This window comes from Bos grunniens, chromosome 2 (assembly GCF_055505025.1).
Source record: "Bos grunniens cultivar Pamir isolate PY7600 chromosome 2, Bosgru_T2T1.0, whole genome shotgun sequence".
In the NCBI taxonomy this organism is placed as follows: Eukaryota; Metazoa; Chordata; class Mammalia; order Artiodactyla; family Bovidae; genus Bos; species Bos grunniens.
Genome location: NC_141166.1, coordinates 80082499 through 80095517, shown reverse-complemented (window position 1 = coordinate 80095517; position 13019 = coordinate 80082499). Strand labels below are relative to the sequence as shown.

General features: G+C 36.2%; 1 protein-coding gene across 1 annotated transcript in view; it reads left to right on the top strand.

Annotated features, from left to right (window-relative positions):
- LRP1B (LDL receptor related protein 1B) overlaps positions 1-13019 on the top strand; it is a 2178569-nt gene that overhangs the window by 2126248 nt on the left and 39302 nt on the right. Inside the window, exons 86-87 of the mRNA XM_086368415.1 lie at positions 4695-4799; positions 5664-5777. Coding sequence (XP_086224541.1) covers positions 4695-4799; positions 5664-5777 — 219 coding nt within the window. The remainder of the gene's footprint in view (positions 1-4694; positions 4800-5663; positions 5778-13019) is intronic.

Here is a 13019-nt window from a genome sequence, read left to right as displayed (position 1 = left end):
CATTCTGGCAAAAAATGAGAACATTATAAATTATTGTTTTTTAATTAATTTTTTAATTGGAGGATAATTGCTGTACAGAATTTTGTTGTTCTCCATCAAACATAAACATGAATCAGAAATTCAATATGGCAAGTGTTTCATTATCTCTTTCTTTTTTTTTTTCCTACAAAGAGAGTTCAATTCATTTTGATTAAACCAAAATTTATTCAAAAAGTGTTAACGTACTTCTGGGAAACATGAACACTTATCATGAAATAATGTGGTCAGATCATTCCCTGTATAGAATATTCCTAATAGCAAGCAAGCACAAGTGAAATGCAACATACCTTCAAAAAGCTTATGTAATACTTCTAAATTAGAATAGCTTGGACTTTTGTCTCATCATTATTATCAGCAATGAGTATTTGCCTTTCTGATTTTACAAAGTGATCCTCTGGGAAAGGAACAAAAGACCTGTCGAATGGAAACAAAATTTAATTTTTTTATCTGACTTTGAAAATTATGGTTGAAAATAAGTAGAAGAAATGATGCTTCCTAGGAAGCCACTACAATTAAGACATCCAATTACATTTTTGTAACACTGCCTTTGCTCTTTGGCTTTGAGAATAAGTGAATGGAAGACAGAACTTTGCAGCTAAAGAGTGGCATTCAGTTTCTGTCATGAAACAGATTTATGCCACAGAGGTTAGAGATCAATTCTCACTCTGAACTTCTTTTCACAACCTTTTAAAAGAAGGGCTTATAAATGACTGGGCTCTGTCATTTGCCCTCTGTGTGTGTGTTAGTCACTCAGTCATGTCCTCCTCTTTTTGACCCCATGGACTGTAGCCCACCAGGCTCCTCTATACATGGGATTCTCCAGGCAAGAATACTGGAGTGGGTTGCCATTTCCTTCTGCAATCATTTGCCCTAGGACTATAATAAATGAGAATATGTGATAGAAAAACACACCTTCAAATGTTCATGCCACAGCTTCCACCAAGACAGCCTCTGTGAGGGTGCCAGCCCTGAGTTATGTTACTCTGACAAACAAGGTCCAATAAAATTTTATTACAGACATCATCATTTTTTTCTTTTTTATTTACTCTCATTTTAGAATTAATCAATGTATGGTTTGTTATCATTATAAATGACATTTACTCAAGCCTTCAAATTGGGTCATTGGAAAGTACATTATTTTTCAACTAAAGTCATTGAAAAATATGACTAATTATAATACATGCCTTTGATAAGTACATAAAAGTAAAATACATTTTTATATAAACTATCAAAATCATGTTTGCTCATTAAATTCATCAGTTCTTTGTGATGAAACTTGAGCATGGCAGAACTTGATTTCAGTTAGTGAGCATACATCTTTCTTTATGTCTAGTGTACCATGTCAGGAATGCCCTGTAGAATCTTCTTTACAACCCCATTTCATTCACCCAGGAAATTGTAGACTATCGTGTAAGAAAGGCTGAGAGGCATAGTTTCCAACCCAGTTTATCTTGGAGAAGCACACGCATTGACACATACTGTTTCCGTCACATAGGTCAGTTCCATGTGAGGAAGGAAGGGTTGGATTCTTAGGACCCTCACTATTGCCTACTGTACAGAAAATATTGGCTTAACCAAGTTAGAAACACTGGAACGCATAACCTGAATATACTTTTGAGGTTCCACATTACAGTTCCTGACTTAAATATCTTTTTGGAGAACTATTTGTAAGAATGGATAAATAACAGTTGCTAGCAGTGAGTTGGAGAAGGAAATGGCAACCCACTCCAGTATTCTTGCCTAGAGAATCCCAGGGACAGAGGAGCCTAGTGGGCTGCCGTCTATGGGGTCGCACAGAGTCGGACACGACTGAAGCGACTTGGCAGCAGCAGCAGCAGTAGCAGTGAGTAGATAGTGAAAGTTTAAAAATAGGAGTATATTATTTGATTTACCAGATAGGCTATAACAACATATGAACATGACAATACAAAAACGACTCCTTGTGTATCTTGAAACATTAGATAAGTTTGTTTTTATTTCTATGATACTTTTCATGTTAGCATTAAATAAAGCTTATAGCAATGTTGGGATTTCTATTTCATGGGTAAAGAACTGATACTAAAAATCACAACTGAGTTAAACTTTTTATTTAAATGAGAAAAATTCAAGCTGCATGTGTATTTGTGATTCCAAATACTGATGTGTTCCTAATGCCAAGCCTACAAGCTGTCAACTACAGTAGAAAATAGATACTCTGTCAAATATGAGTATAATCTTTAGAACTAATTGTGTATTTTTTCTCTCTTCCTTAGTAAATACTGATGAAGAAATGCTTGATCATAATTTTGAATAACCTAAATTATACCACTCCGATGTCAAATTGTTATGAGAATTCTTTCTGATTAATGGACAACTGCTAATTACAAATTGTGCGTGCATGGGTGCATGCATATAACATTCTAAGAAATTAAATTATAATGAAAACTACATTAAAACATAAGCTGTACTATTTGATGTCCTACAATGATTTGGATAGCTTATATTTCACATTTGAATTATCTACAAAATTCTGTCTTAAGTTTAGGATTCAAAGAAAACCTTCAGAAGGAGAACAGGGAAACATCTTTTACAATTCTTGGAAGCAGAAGTTTAAATGCAATCAATAAACAGAATATTTTCTCTTTTAAATTATCATGTTTGGTATATAGTTATCTTTTTGTGGAAAATTCTTTAATGTATAATGAGCTAATTTTTCTCTTTGATGTTGTCCCTTTGATTGAACATGAAACTATAACTTTCTGTTCTTTGATTTTCAAGGAGGCTGGGCATGGAGAGCAAGGAAAAGTCTCCCAGCTCCATTTAACATATCAGACACCAATGCCATTAAATATGTACTTGCCTCACTTTGCTTCCATATTCAAATGCCTGTATAAATCATAAAGAATGTGATACTCTTTGTTAAATCTTTGAAACTTTAACCATTGCCTTCTTCCCCACATTTGTTTCCACTTTCACATATCTCCACTTCCCATCTAGAACATAATTGACTTACTGCTTCTGTTCATCTTGAAAAGAACTGTGATATTTAAATCCATGTTCTTTTTAAAAAATATTTAAATCAAATTCCTGGGAAAGTATAAGCAGTTCAGTATATTTCCAGCAACCCTACCACCTACACTAGGTCAAATAAATATGCAAATAATAAATAAACTGTAAGATAGTCAATCAATTATTGCAAATATCTAACCTATCATTGGGCTTCCCTGGTAGCTCAGCTGGTAAAGAATTGGCCTGCAATGCGAGAGAACCCTGTTCGATTCCTTGGGTCGGAAAGATCTCCTGGAGAAGGGATAGGCTACCCATTCCAGTGTTCTTGGGCTTGTCTTGTGGCTCAGACAATAAAGAATCTGCCTGCAATGCAGGAGACCTGGGTTCGATCCCTGGGTTGGGAAAATCCCTGGAAGAAGGCATGGCAACCCTCTCCAGTATTCTTGCCTAGAGAATCCCCATGAACAGAGGAGACTGGCGTGCTACAGTCCACGGAGTCGCAAAGAGTAGAATGTGACTGAGCAGCTAAGCACTCAACCCATCACTGGGCATTACCCTTTGATAGATGTGCTGCAGTAGGTGTCTGTCATGGAGAGAAGCAAAGTGATCAGTCAATGATATTTCAGCCTGATTTCTTTATTGAGGTTATGTCCAGATTTATTGTGATACCATTGATTACTTCATAGCAATTGGTGCTAACATCGTCTCATAACCAGAGTATTGACATGATCTGTTAGCCAAGGCTGTTACTTCCATACTTCTCATGGAAGAGGTTTCCTCAATAATTTGGAATGTCAATGCACTTTACTCTGTTCCCCCAACAATTTTCAATGTCCAATCTAATAGTATTTATTTAAAAATGCAACATGACAAGTGAGAAATTTCTGTACTTTTTCTATTGTTATACTTTTTCTTTTCCATGTAGCAGTAGGCACAGTTTTTTATTCTTATCTCAGACAGGCAATGTACTGTAAATTAGAATCATTTCCAAAATGTTTCCAAGAAAGCATACCTCATTACTTTGTTGCCATATTGCATATTGTTCCTATAACATTACTGTTTATTTTTGCAATGAATTTTTACCTTTTTTCCTTTAGCATAAATAGAGTTTGACATTAATTACAGTACATATTCAGGGATAAACAGTGGTGTAAAGTGACTACAGGATAGTTATATACATTCAGGCACAATGTGGAGTCTGAAACTCATAATAGTTCTTTGGACCAAACTTTTCAGTTTAGAAGGGATAGCTGAAGCATTTGCTTCCAGAGTATTTGATAATGTGGTTTATAAATAACAAAAAAAGTCACCAAATTCAAGTAGCATGAAAAGGAAATAAGATACTGATATCTCCCTAAAGTGTAAATGACAGATCCTAGAGTATATTTTTCACACCTGTATCTAACTATAATATGTTTTATAGTAAAAAAAAAAAAAAAAAAAAAACGGGTTGAAAATTTGAAAATTACCAAAAGAAAAATTTTATGTCATCATTCTATTAAAAAAAAAAAAATCTTTGCCTCCAGCAAGTCTTTCTGTAAACCTTTTAGCCAGCTGCTTCATTACTCTTCTATGATGAATATCCTAATCTATAGAGAATTTGTGTGAGCTTTCAACAATAATAATGCCAATAACAATGAGGGTTTTTTTTTTCTCTGTTGCTGCAGCTGCACTAATGGAAAGATTGCCTCTAGCTGCCAGCTATGTGATGGTTACTGTTACAATGGTGGCACGTGCCAGCTGGACCCAGAGACAAATGTACCTGTGTGTTTGTGAGTATTTTATAATGCTGTGGGCATTTTATGATATGACTTTAGATGTGCATGGAATCTCTGCTCTATTGTTCTCCATTCTTGGGGTAACATTTTAAATGAATGTTTCATGAACATCTTTGATCAAATATTGTTCCTCATTGGTTCATGTACTACAGAACTTTCCCCTTCATTAATTTGCTATTGATTTCATAAAGAAGAGATCATTCACTCCTTAGCATCATACCTATTTCAAAGATTTAGAGATCTTTGAACTTGGAAATGCCTGTAAAAATGCTTCTACTTTAATTGATCTTATTTAGATATGTGAAACCCAGACATAATCATATTTATAAATGCTTTGGTACTTAGGGCCACTCTTTTCCAAGTACATAAGGTGTCTTTTCAAAAGTATAGTATTATTTGATATTTGTGTCAGATTTAGAGTGTTGTATTATGTAAACCTATTAAGCCCTTGTCTCTTTTGAAATACATTACATTGAATCTGGGTTTCTAAATCTTTGGAAAGTATTATAGATTCTCTACTCCTGAGAAAATCTGGAACTTAACATTTTTTCTTTCAAACACTTGATTATCCAGAGTGGAAAACTTGAAATAAGACTATTCAGCTTATGTGACTTCTATTTTGAATTTATCACTGCTTAACCAGAAGGATGATGCCCACATAGGATTCACATCTGCATTCTGTTCCCCTCACTGTCAAGAGTAGACTGTGATGAGTGTGTATGAGAAAGAAGTGAGCATACCTAAGAAAAACTGTGTTAATATGTTACTATTAATATCTCTGTATGAAATAAATTTGAAATATATTTGGAAAAAAAAGTCAGACACTTGATTTAGCTGTATTTTACTGAAATTCTGCAGATGCTCTCTGGGGTTTAAAAGTCAGCGCTGTGACCAGAAAGAGAACCCTTGTGATCACTACTGTCAGAATGAGGGGATTTGCACTTTAACTGCGTTTAATGAGCCGAGATGCAAGTAGGTTTAACCTTCCATTCACCGCTAAGCTTTGTGTGACATCATTTCAGGCCGCAGTCCGTTGGTTTAAATCATGAACATCCACATGCATTTCACAGTGTATACTTAATCTTGGGGCTCATCTGTGTCATACATACTTAACCTTTGCTTTGCTCATGTATGCACCGTGGTCAGCTAGTGTCTAGAAAAATAATGGAGGGAATGAAAATACTTGTGGAACTGTCTCATAAAAATATATTTGCTAGAATAGTGGCTTTTAATTAGACAAGGACAGAGCAGGTATTTCTAGACTCTATTACTATACTAGATGCTATATTTTGAAAAGTGGCTTTTATTTAGTAACTTTTTATTTCAAGTACAGATGACGTACATTGTTTTGGTTCTTAACAAATACATTCATTTCCTCTGAGAAATTTCAGGGGCCGCATTTTGGGTAACTATGAACCTTATAACAATGCAAGTTATTTTTGCATCTTGCATTGAGCTTTAGAGATGAACCATATCTGACATCCTCCTTAGTATCCCATGTAAACAGAAGTCCTGATTGGCAACCCCCAATAACAGCATATGGCAGTGTCTCAGAGGAGAAAGCAATGGCAACCCACTCTAGTACTCTTGCCTGGAAAATCCTATGGGTGGAGGAGCCTGGTAGGCTGCAGACCATGGGGTCATGAAGAGTCGGACACAACTGATTGACTTCACTTTCATGCATTGGAGAAGGAAATGGCAACCCACTCCAGTGTTCTTACCTGGAGAATCCCAGGGACGGGGGAGCTTGGTGGGTTGCCATCTATGGGGTCGCACAGAGTTGGACACTACTGAAGTGACTTAGCAGCAGCAGCAGAGTACTTAGTGGTAGTTTTAAGGCACAATGGTATTAAAATTCAGATGTCTCATTTTCAAAACTCTATAATTTTTTTCATAGTCATCCATTTTGTTATTCAAGTAAATGTCTTTTTTTACACAATAATTGAAAAAAATGGGAAGTGATTAAAATAATCATATAGGAAAATATTTTTTCTTTTTCTGGAAGATATTTGAATGTGTTAAACAAATATTCATTCCTACATAAAATGCAATCAGAAATATCCCTTTAAATATTAGTCTATATAAACCTCCATGAAAAAAAGTGATTCACTTTTTCATTCATACTCAGGTTTAGTGCCTTGTACAACTGAAGACAGAGAGGAGATACCTTTTTAGTATTACCTCGGTCCTGCCTCCACCTAAGTTCCTCCACTTATTCAGCAAATGTTGATAAGACCCTGAAAGTGTGCTAAATCTTAGGCAAATGAAAGTGAATGAAATTTATCCTGAACATCAAACAGCCCACTAATTGGTGGTTTAGAAATTCATAGGAAACTAATTAACCTATGATAGTGTAGGTGAGAACAGAGGGAAAAAAAAAAAAAGAGGGCAGTGGAGTTTTAACAGGGCATGCAATTTGTTTAGAATGGGAGATAGGAATACATGGAAGGCTTTACAGAGAGGGCAACCTCCTGTTGTCCACGTAGTTCAGGTGGTTGAGAGAGGTTGGGAAAAACATCCTGAAAATAAAAATTAACATAAAGAGAGACAAGGATGTGAGACTTAGTGGCCACTCTAGGGAACTATGAGTGGATTAATACAGCTAGAATGAAAGGTAACTGTAGAATTGGGGAGGGGATGAGGAGATAAAGCAGAAACATAAATTGTGCTCAGTCGCTCAGTCCTGTCTGACTCTGTGGTCTGTAGACTGACTTTTGCGACCCTGTGGACTATAGCCGCCAGTCTCCTCTGTCCTCAAGATTTTCCAGGCAAGAATATTGGAGTGGGGTGCCATTTCCTACTCCAGGGGATCCTCCTGACCCAGGAATCGAACCTGTATCCCCTTTGTCTCCTGCATCGACAGATGGATTCTTTACCCTAGTGCCACTGGAACCTGATTTTTGCCAAAGTTAGAGGATTCCATAGGCTGCTGAAAAGAATGTGTAGCCAAAGTGATCTGAGGCAGAGCTGAGGAGTTTGCTGTTAAAAGTAACTTAGTGGCATGTGGAAGAAAGCCCTGGAGTTCAGCTGCAGGGATCCCACACCAAAAGGTTGGTGGTGGGGGCAACATTTCAGGTGAAAAATGGTGGATCCGTGGATAGTTCAGAGTTAGAAAATCCAGGGAGATCCTTGGCCAAACATTGGTCTATGTACTTATAATACTTCATTTTAAGGACCCAGGCAATACCTGCTTTGCGGCCCAGTCTTTGTATGTCTTGTCCCTTTCTCACAATTTTCAGGCAAAGTGTACATGACCTTTCAGCACCCCTGCTCCATCAATAGGTCTCAGGAAATTACCTATCTAGCGAATGCCTTGTATCAACACCAGAGTAAATATCTCTTGTGGGCATAATAGCCCATTTTAACGTTCTCCTTCACTTTTCACTCTTCCTATGTATCATCAGAGACACTGGACCTTTTAAGATATAATCAGCTTCTGATAAACTCAGCCAGGAAATATATGTTAATTGGAGAGGTTACACATTTGTGTATCTTCATTTTTATCTGCTTTGGACTTAGTTGAAATTTTGTCTGTGTTGTGATTTTCTACACCTTAAAATTTATTTTGATGGTACAAATAATGCTTACTGAATTCCTCAAACTACTTAAGCCATGAAAAGAAGCATAGAAGAGATGATATTCTGTTATTCATTCATTAATCCATTCAACAAATATGTATTGATAACCTATGATGAGTGAGACCCTGTGTAAAATTAGAAGAATTAATAACAGCTAAAACTGGATTAGTAAACACCTCATTGGTTCTAAAGTCCATGCCCTGGTTAAAACTCTTATTCTGTACTGCTTTCTTTGTGCTGATTAACTCCAATAAGGTTTTTATTTTTGAAGAACATGAAATTCATTTTGGGTAGATGAATGGATTTTCAAAAGTTAAAATACCATTTGACAATTGTTATAAAAGACATATGACTGAAGGTTTGTGGAAAAACAGCTGAACAGAGATCAGTTAATGATGACTAGTGGGAGAGAGAACGGCTTAACAGATGAAGTGATATTTTAACAGTATTTTGAAAAAATGTTTAGTAATTTTATGGGGGGAAATGGCTGAAAACCTTTCTTGAAAGAGGAATAGCACAGTCAGAGAGTAGGTCTGCAAATAAAAAGTGAAGGTTGTTGAGATTAGAACACAGCAATATGGTATAATGGGTAGGGGGAGAATACTAATGAGAGGTTTGTGGGCCGGATTGTGAGGTATATTTTATGCATGATATAAGAGTGGGTTTATAGAAAGAAGACTGGAGGATTAAGGATGGAATTCTAGGAGACATCAGTGTTTTATTCTGTGTTATGGAAGAATCAACAAATGTAAATGAGAAGAAATAGAATATGGAGAGAGCTTGTCAAAGAGTAGGTACCTCCAAGTTAAAGGAACAGAGGGTGTCCAAGAATATCAACTCCAGACACTTCAAAGAGGGTAAGAATTCTATGTGATTTATTGAATTTTGCAAGTAGATGGTCATTATGAGAGATGTTTTGCAAGTGCTATTTGGTTGAAAACAGACTATAAATGGGAAAGTGAAAGGAAAGAGAATAGAAAAAAAATGTAGTTTCCTTTCTGAATCCTTGACAGTGTATTAAATGAACGAAAAACATGGTAATTTCAAGGGGAAGGGGGATCTAAGGGAAAATATTTTTATGACAAATAAAATGTAACTATTCAAGAAGATCTTTCACTATTTATTAAAGCCTATTGTTAAGGAACTATGAAGGATAGATTATTCAGATTTTATACTCATTTTTCCTAGAGGTGAAATTTGTAGAATATGGAAAATTTCCTAGTTACACTGAAGTATTTATAATTCATTTGGTACTAAAATATAAATAAATAAAAATAAATTTAGTATAAAGTGTCTGTGCTCATATAAAAATTCTCCATCTAAGACAATATTAAGCCTTCCAGACATCTTTCTAGTGGTTGAGTTTCCTCATAAGAGGAAATTTTTGGAAGCACAGATTTTAGCTTCAGATTTCAATTGGTAGTGGTCATATATCTTTATTGAAAAGCCAGTATGTATTATTTCACTTAAAAGCCTTTACAGGAAACAGAAATTGCTTAAAGAGGTAAGATGGTGGTTTTATTGGTGCTACATTATTATTATTATTATTTGTAGAAGGAAAGCTTTTAATTGTACAGAAGTTATACTTTTCTGGAAAATCTATAAAGCATTCAGATCTATGAGGTTGACAGTTTTTTATACATAGAAATTTTATTACCTTATCTTTCAATTTAAGAAATAGATTTGTTCTTTGAAAGCCTTCACTTTTGTCTCTTAATGGCTATTTTCACTTATTACTATGTGTGAAGAAAAAGAAAACCCCAAAGAAAAGCCTAGGAAAAAAAATGAAAACCTAATGCTTTTTTTAAGGTTTATTTGGAGAGACTGTTGACATTAATTAAAGTAGATATATTGAGCAATGTTAAAGCCAATTTTTTAAAAAAATGAATAGGTATTATTTTGAAAGCAATGTATTGTTAAACAAATTTTCCTGTGAGATGTAGAAATTATTAATTCTGTGAACTCAATAGCAAGTTAACTATGTTTTCCTTCTTCTTAAATTTCTCCCTAGGATCAGACTTTTATTTATATTGACTTGAAGTTATTTATTTATTTTTTTCTTTTTCTTTTTTTTTTTTTTTTCTGATGTGGGTGATCCAAGGAAGTTATTTTTAAAGCATAGACCAGCCGCCACAGGACTATTTCCCAGAAACACCCACAGCACATTTCACCCTCTAGTAGCCACCCTGCCTCTATCACTGCAGACGCAGATGCATATAACAACCTTGCCACACAGCCATGGGACCATTCCAACCTAAATGTCTTTGCTTACATAGCTCACAAAATTTCTCTCATGCCTTTTTCCACTTCAATCTTCTCACCTCATTGATCTCAAGTTAAGATTACCCTTTGTATATATGTAGTAAATATTAGTTGACTTAGACATAACTGAGTTTTTTTAAGAGAAAAATTAAATATTCAGGGTTTACCAGAAAAAATGAATAAATATATATCATACGTTACATATGTTATATATTGATGTATATGTACATGGAGAGAGAGACATTTATTATATGAATTGACTAATCCAGTTATGGAGGCCAAGAATCCCAGAATCTACTGTCTATAAGCTAGAGATCAGGGAACTCTGGTGGTATAAATAAGTCCAAATCTGAAGGCCTAAGAACCTTGGAATTGATAGTATACATCCAGTCCAAGTCCAAAGAACCAAAAATCAGGAGCATGGATATGCAAGGACAGGAAATGATGGATGTCCCAGCTCAAACAGAAAAAGCAAACTTCCCCTTCTTCTGCCTTTTTGTTCTATTCAGACCCTCCAGCGGGGTCACAATTAAATGTTTGTGTTTAATTTTTCTCTGTGATTTTATAATCTATTTCCTGATACTTTAATGTACCAGAGTATATCAGGGCATATATGTAGCTTACTACTACTACTACTACTAAGTCACTTCAGTCGTGTCCGACTCTGTGCGACCCCAGAGACGGCAGCCCACCAGGCTCCCTGCCCCTGGGATTCTCCAGGCAAGAACACTGGAGTGGGTTGCCATTTCCTTCTCCAATGCATGAAACTGAAAAGTGAAAGTAAAGTCGCTCAGTCATGTCCGACTCTTAGCAACCCCATGGACTGCAGCCTACCACGCTCCTCTGTCCATGGGATTTTCCAGGCAAGAGTACTGGAGTGGGGTGCCATTGCCTTCCCCAATATGTAGCTTACTGGTGCCTAACTTTTCCACCTATTTCTTATTATGAACACCTAGTTTAGGAGAGCCACAGTCTATAAGAACCAGAGTCCCAAGTGTCCGTCCCTTGATTTCTCCCCATCTTGCCTTTTTAAATAACAAAAATACTGGCAATCATTTTTGCTATATTAATTCATCAGCAAATTTGTATTAAACACTTACTATATCCCAGAACTGGACATGGAACAACAGACTAGTTCCAAATAGGAAAAGGAGTACGTCAAGGCTGTATATTGTCACCCTGCTTATTTAACTTATATGCAGAGTATATCATGAGAAACGCTGGGCTGGAAGAAGCACAAGCTGGAATCAAGATTGCTGGGAAAAATATCAATAACCTCAGATATGCAGATGACACCACTCTTTTGGCAGAAAGTGAAGAGGAACTAAAGAGCCTCTTGATGAAAGTGAAAGAGGAGAGTGAAAAAGTTGGCTTAAAGCTCAACATTCAGAAAACTAAGATCATGGCATCTGGTGCCATCACTTCATGGGAAATTTGATGGGGAAACAGTGGAAACAGTGTCAGACTTTATTTTTGGGGGCCCCAAAATCACTGCAGATGGTGATTGCAGCCATGAAATTAAAAGACACTTACTCCTTGAAAGGAAAGTTATGACCAACCTAGATAGTATATTCAAAAGCAGAGACATTTCTTTGTCAACAAAGGTCCGTCTAGTCAAGGCTATGGTTTTTCCAGTAGTCATGTATGGATGTGAGAGTTGGACTGTGAAGAAAGCTGAGCACTGAAGAATTGATGCTTTTAAACTGTGTTGTTGGAGAGGACTCTTGAGAGTCCCTTGGACTGCAAGGAGATCCAACCAGTCCATGCTAAAGGAGATCAGTCCTGGGTATTCTTTGGAAGGACTGATGCTAAAGCTGAAACTCCAATACTTTGGCCACCTTTTGCGAAGAGTTAACTCATTGGAAAAGACTCTGATGCTGGGAGGGATTGGGGGCAGGAGGAGAAGGGGATGACAGAGGATGAGATGGCTGGATGGCATCACTGACTCGATGGACATGAGTTTGGGTAAAATCCAGGAGTTGGTGATGGACAGGGAGGCCTGGCGTGCTGTGATTCATGGGGTCACAAAGAATCGGACATGACTGAGGAACTGAACTGAACTGAACTGATGTCTCAGAAAACAACCTAGGCACTGAAGGTTATATCAGTGAACGAAACAGACTAAAATATTTGACTAGTGAAGCTAAAAGATGAATGATTACTGTTATTGGTGGAACTTGGGAAATATTTACTTTCTAAAAATAAGTTTATGTGTAATTCACATTCTTTTTCAAAAGAATAAGAAAAAGCCAAGTTTAAAATCATGTTTGTCAGCCAAAAAGGGAGAACCAAAAACGTCTAACTTTCATATTACACTGCCTTTGAAGTCATATCAATTCAGGTGCACACTGTTTTGAAAATAATGGTATGGCAG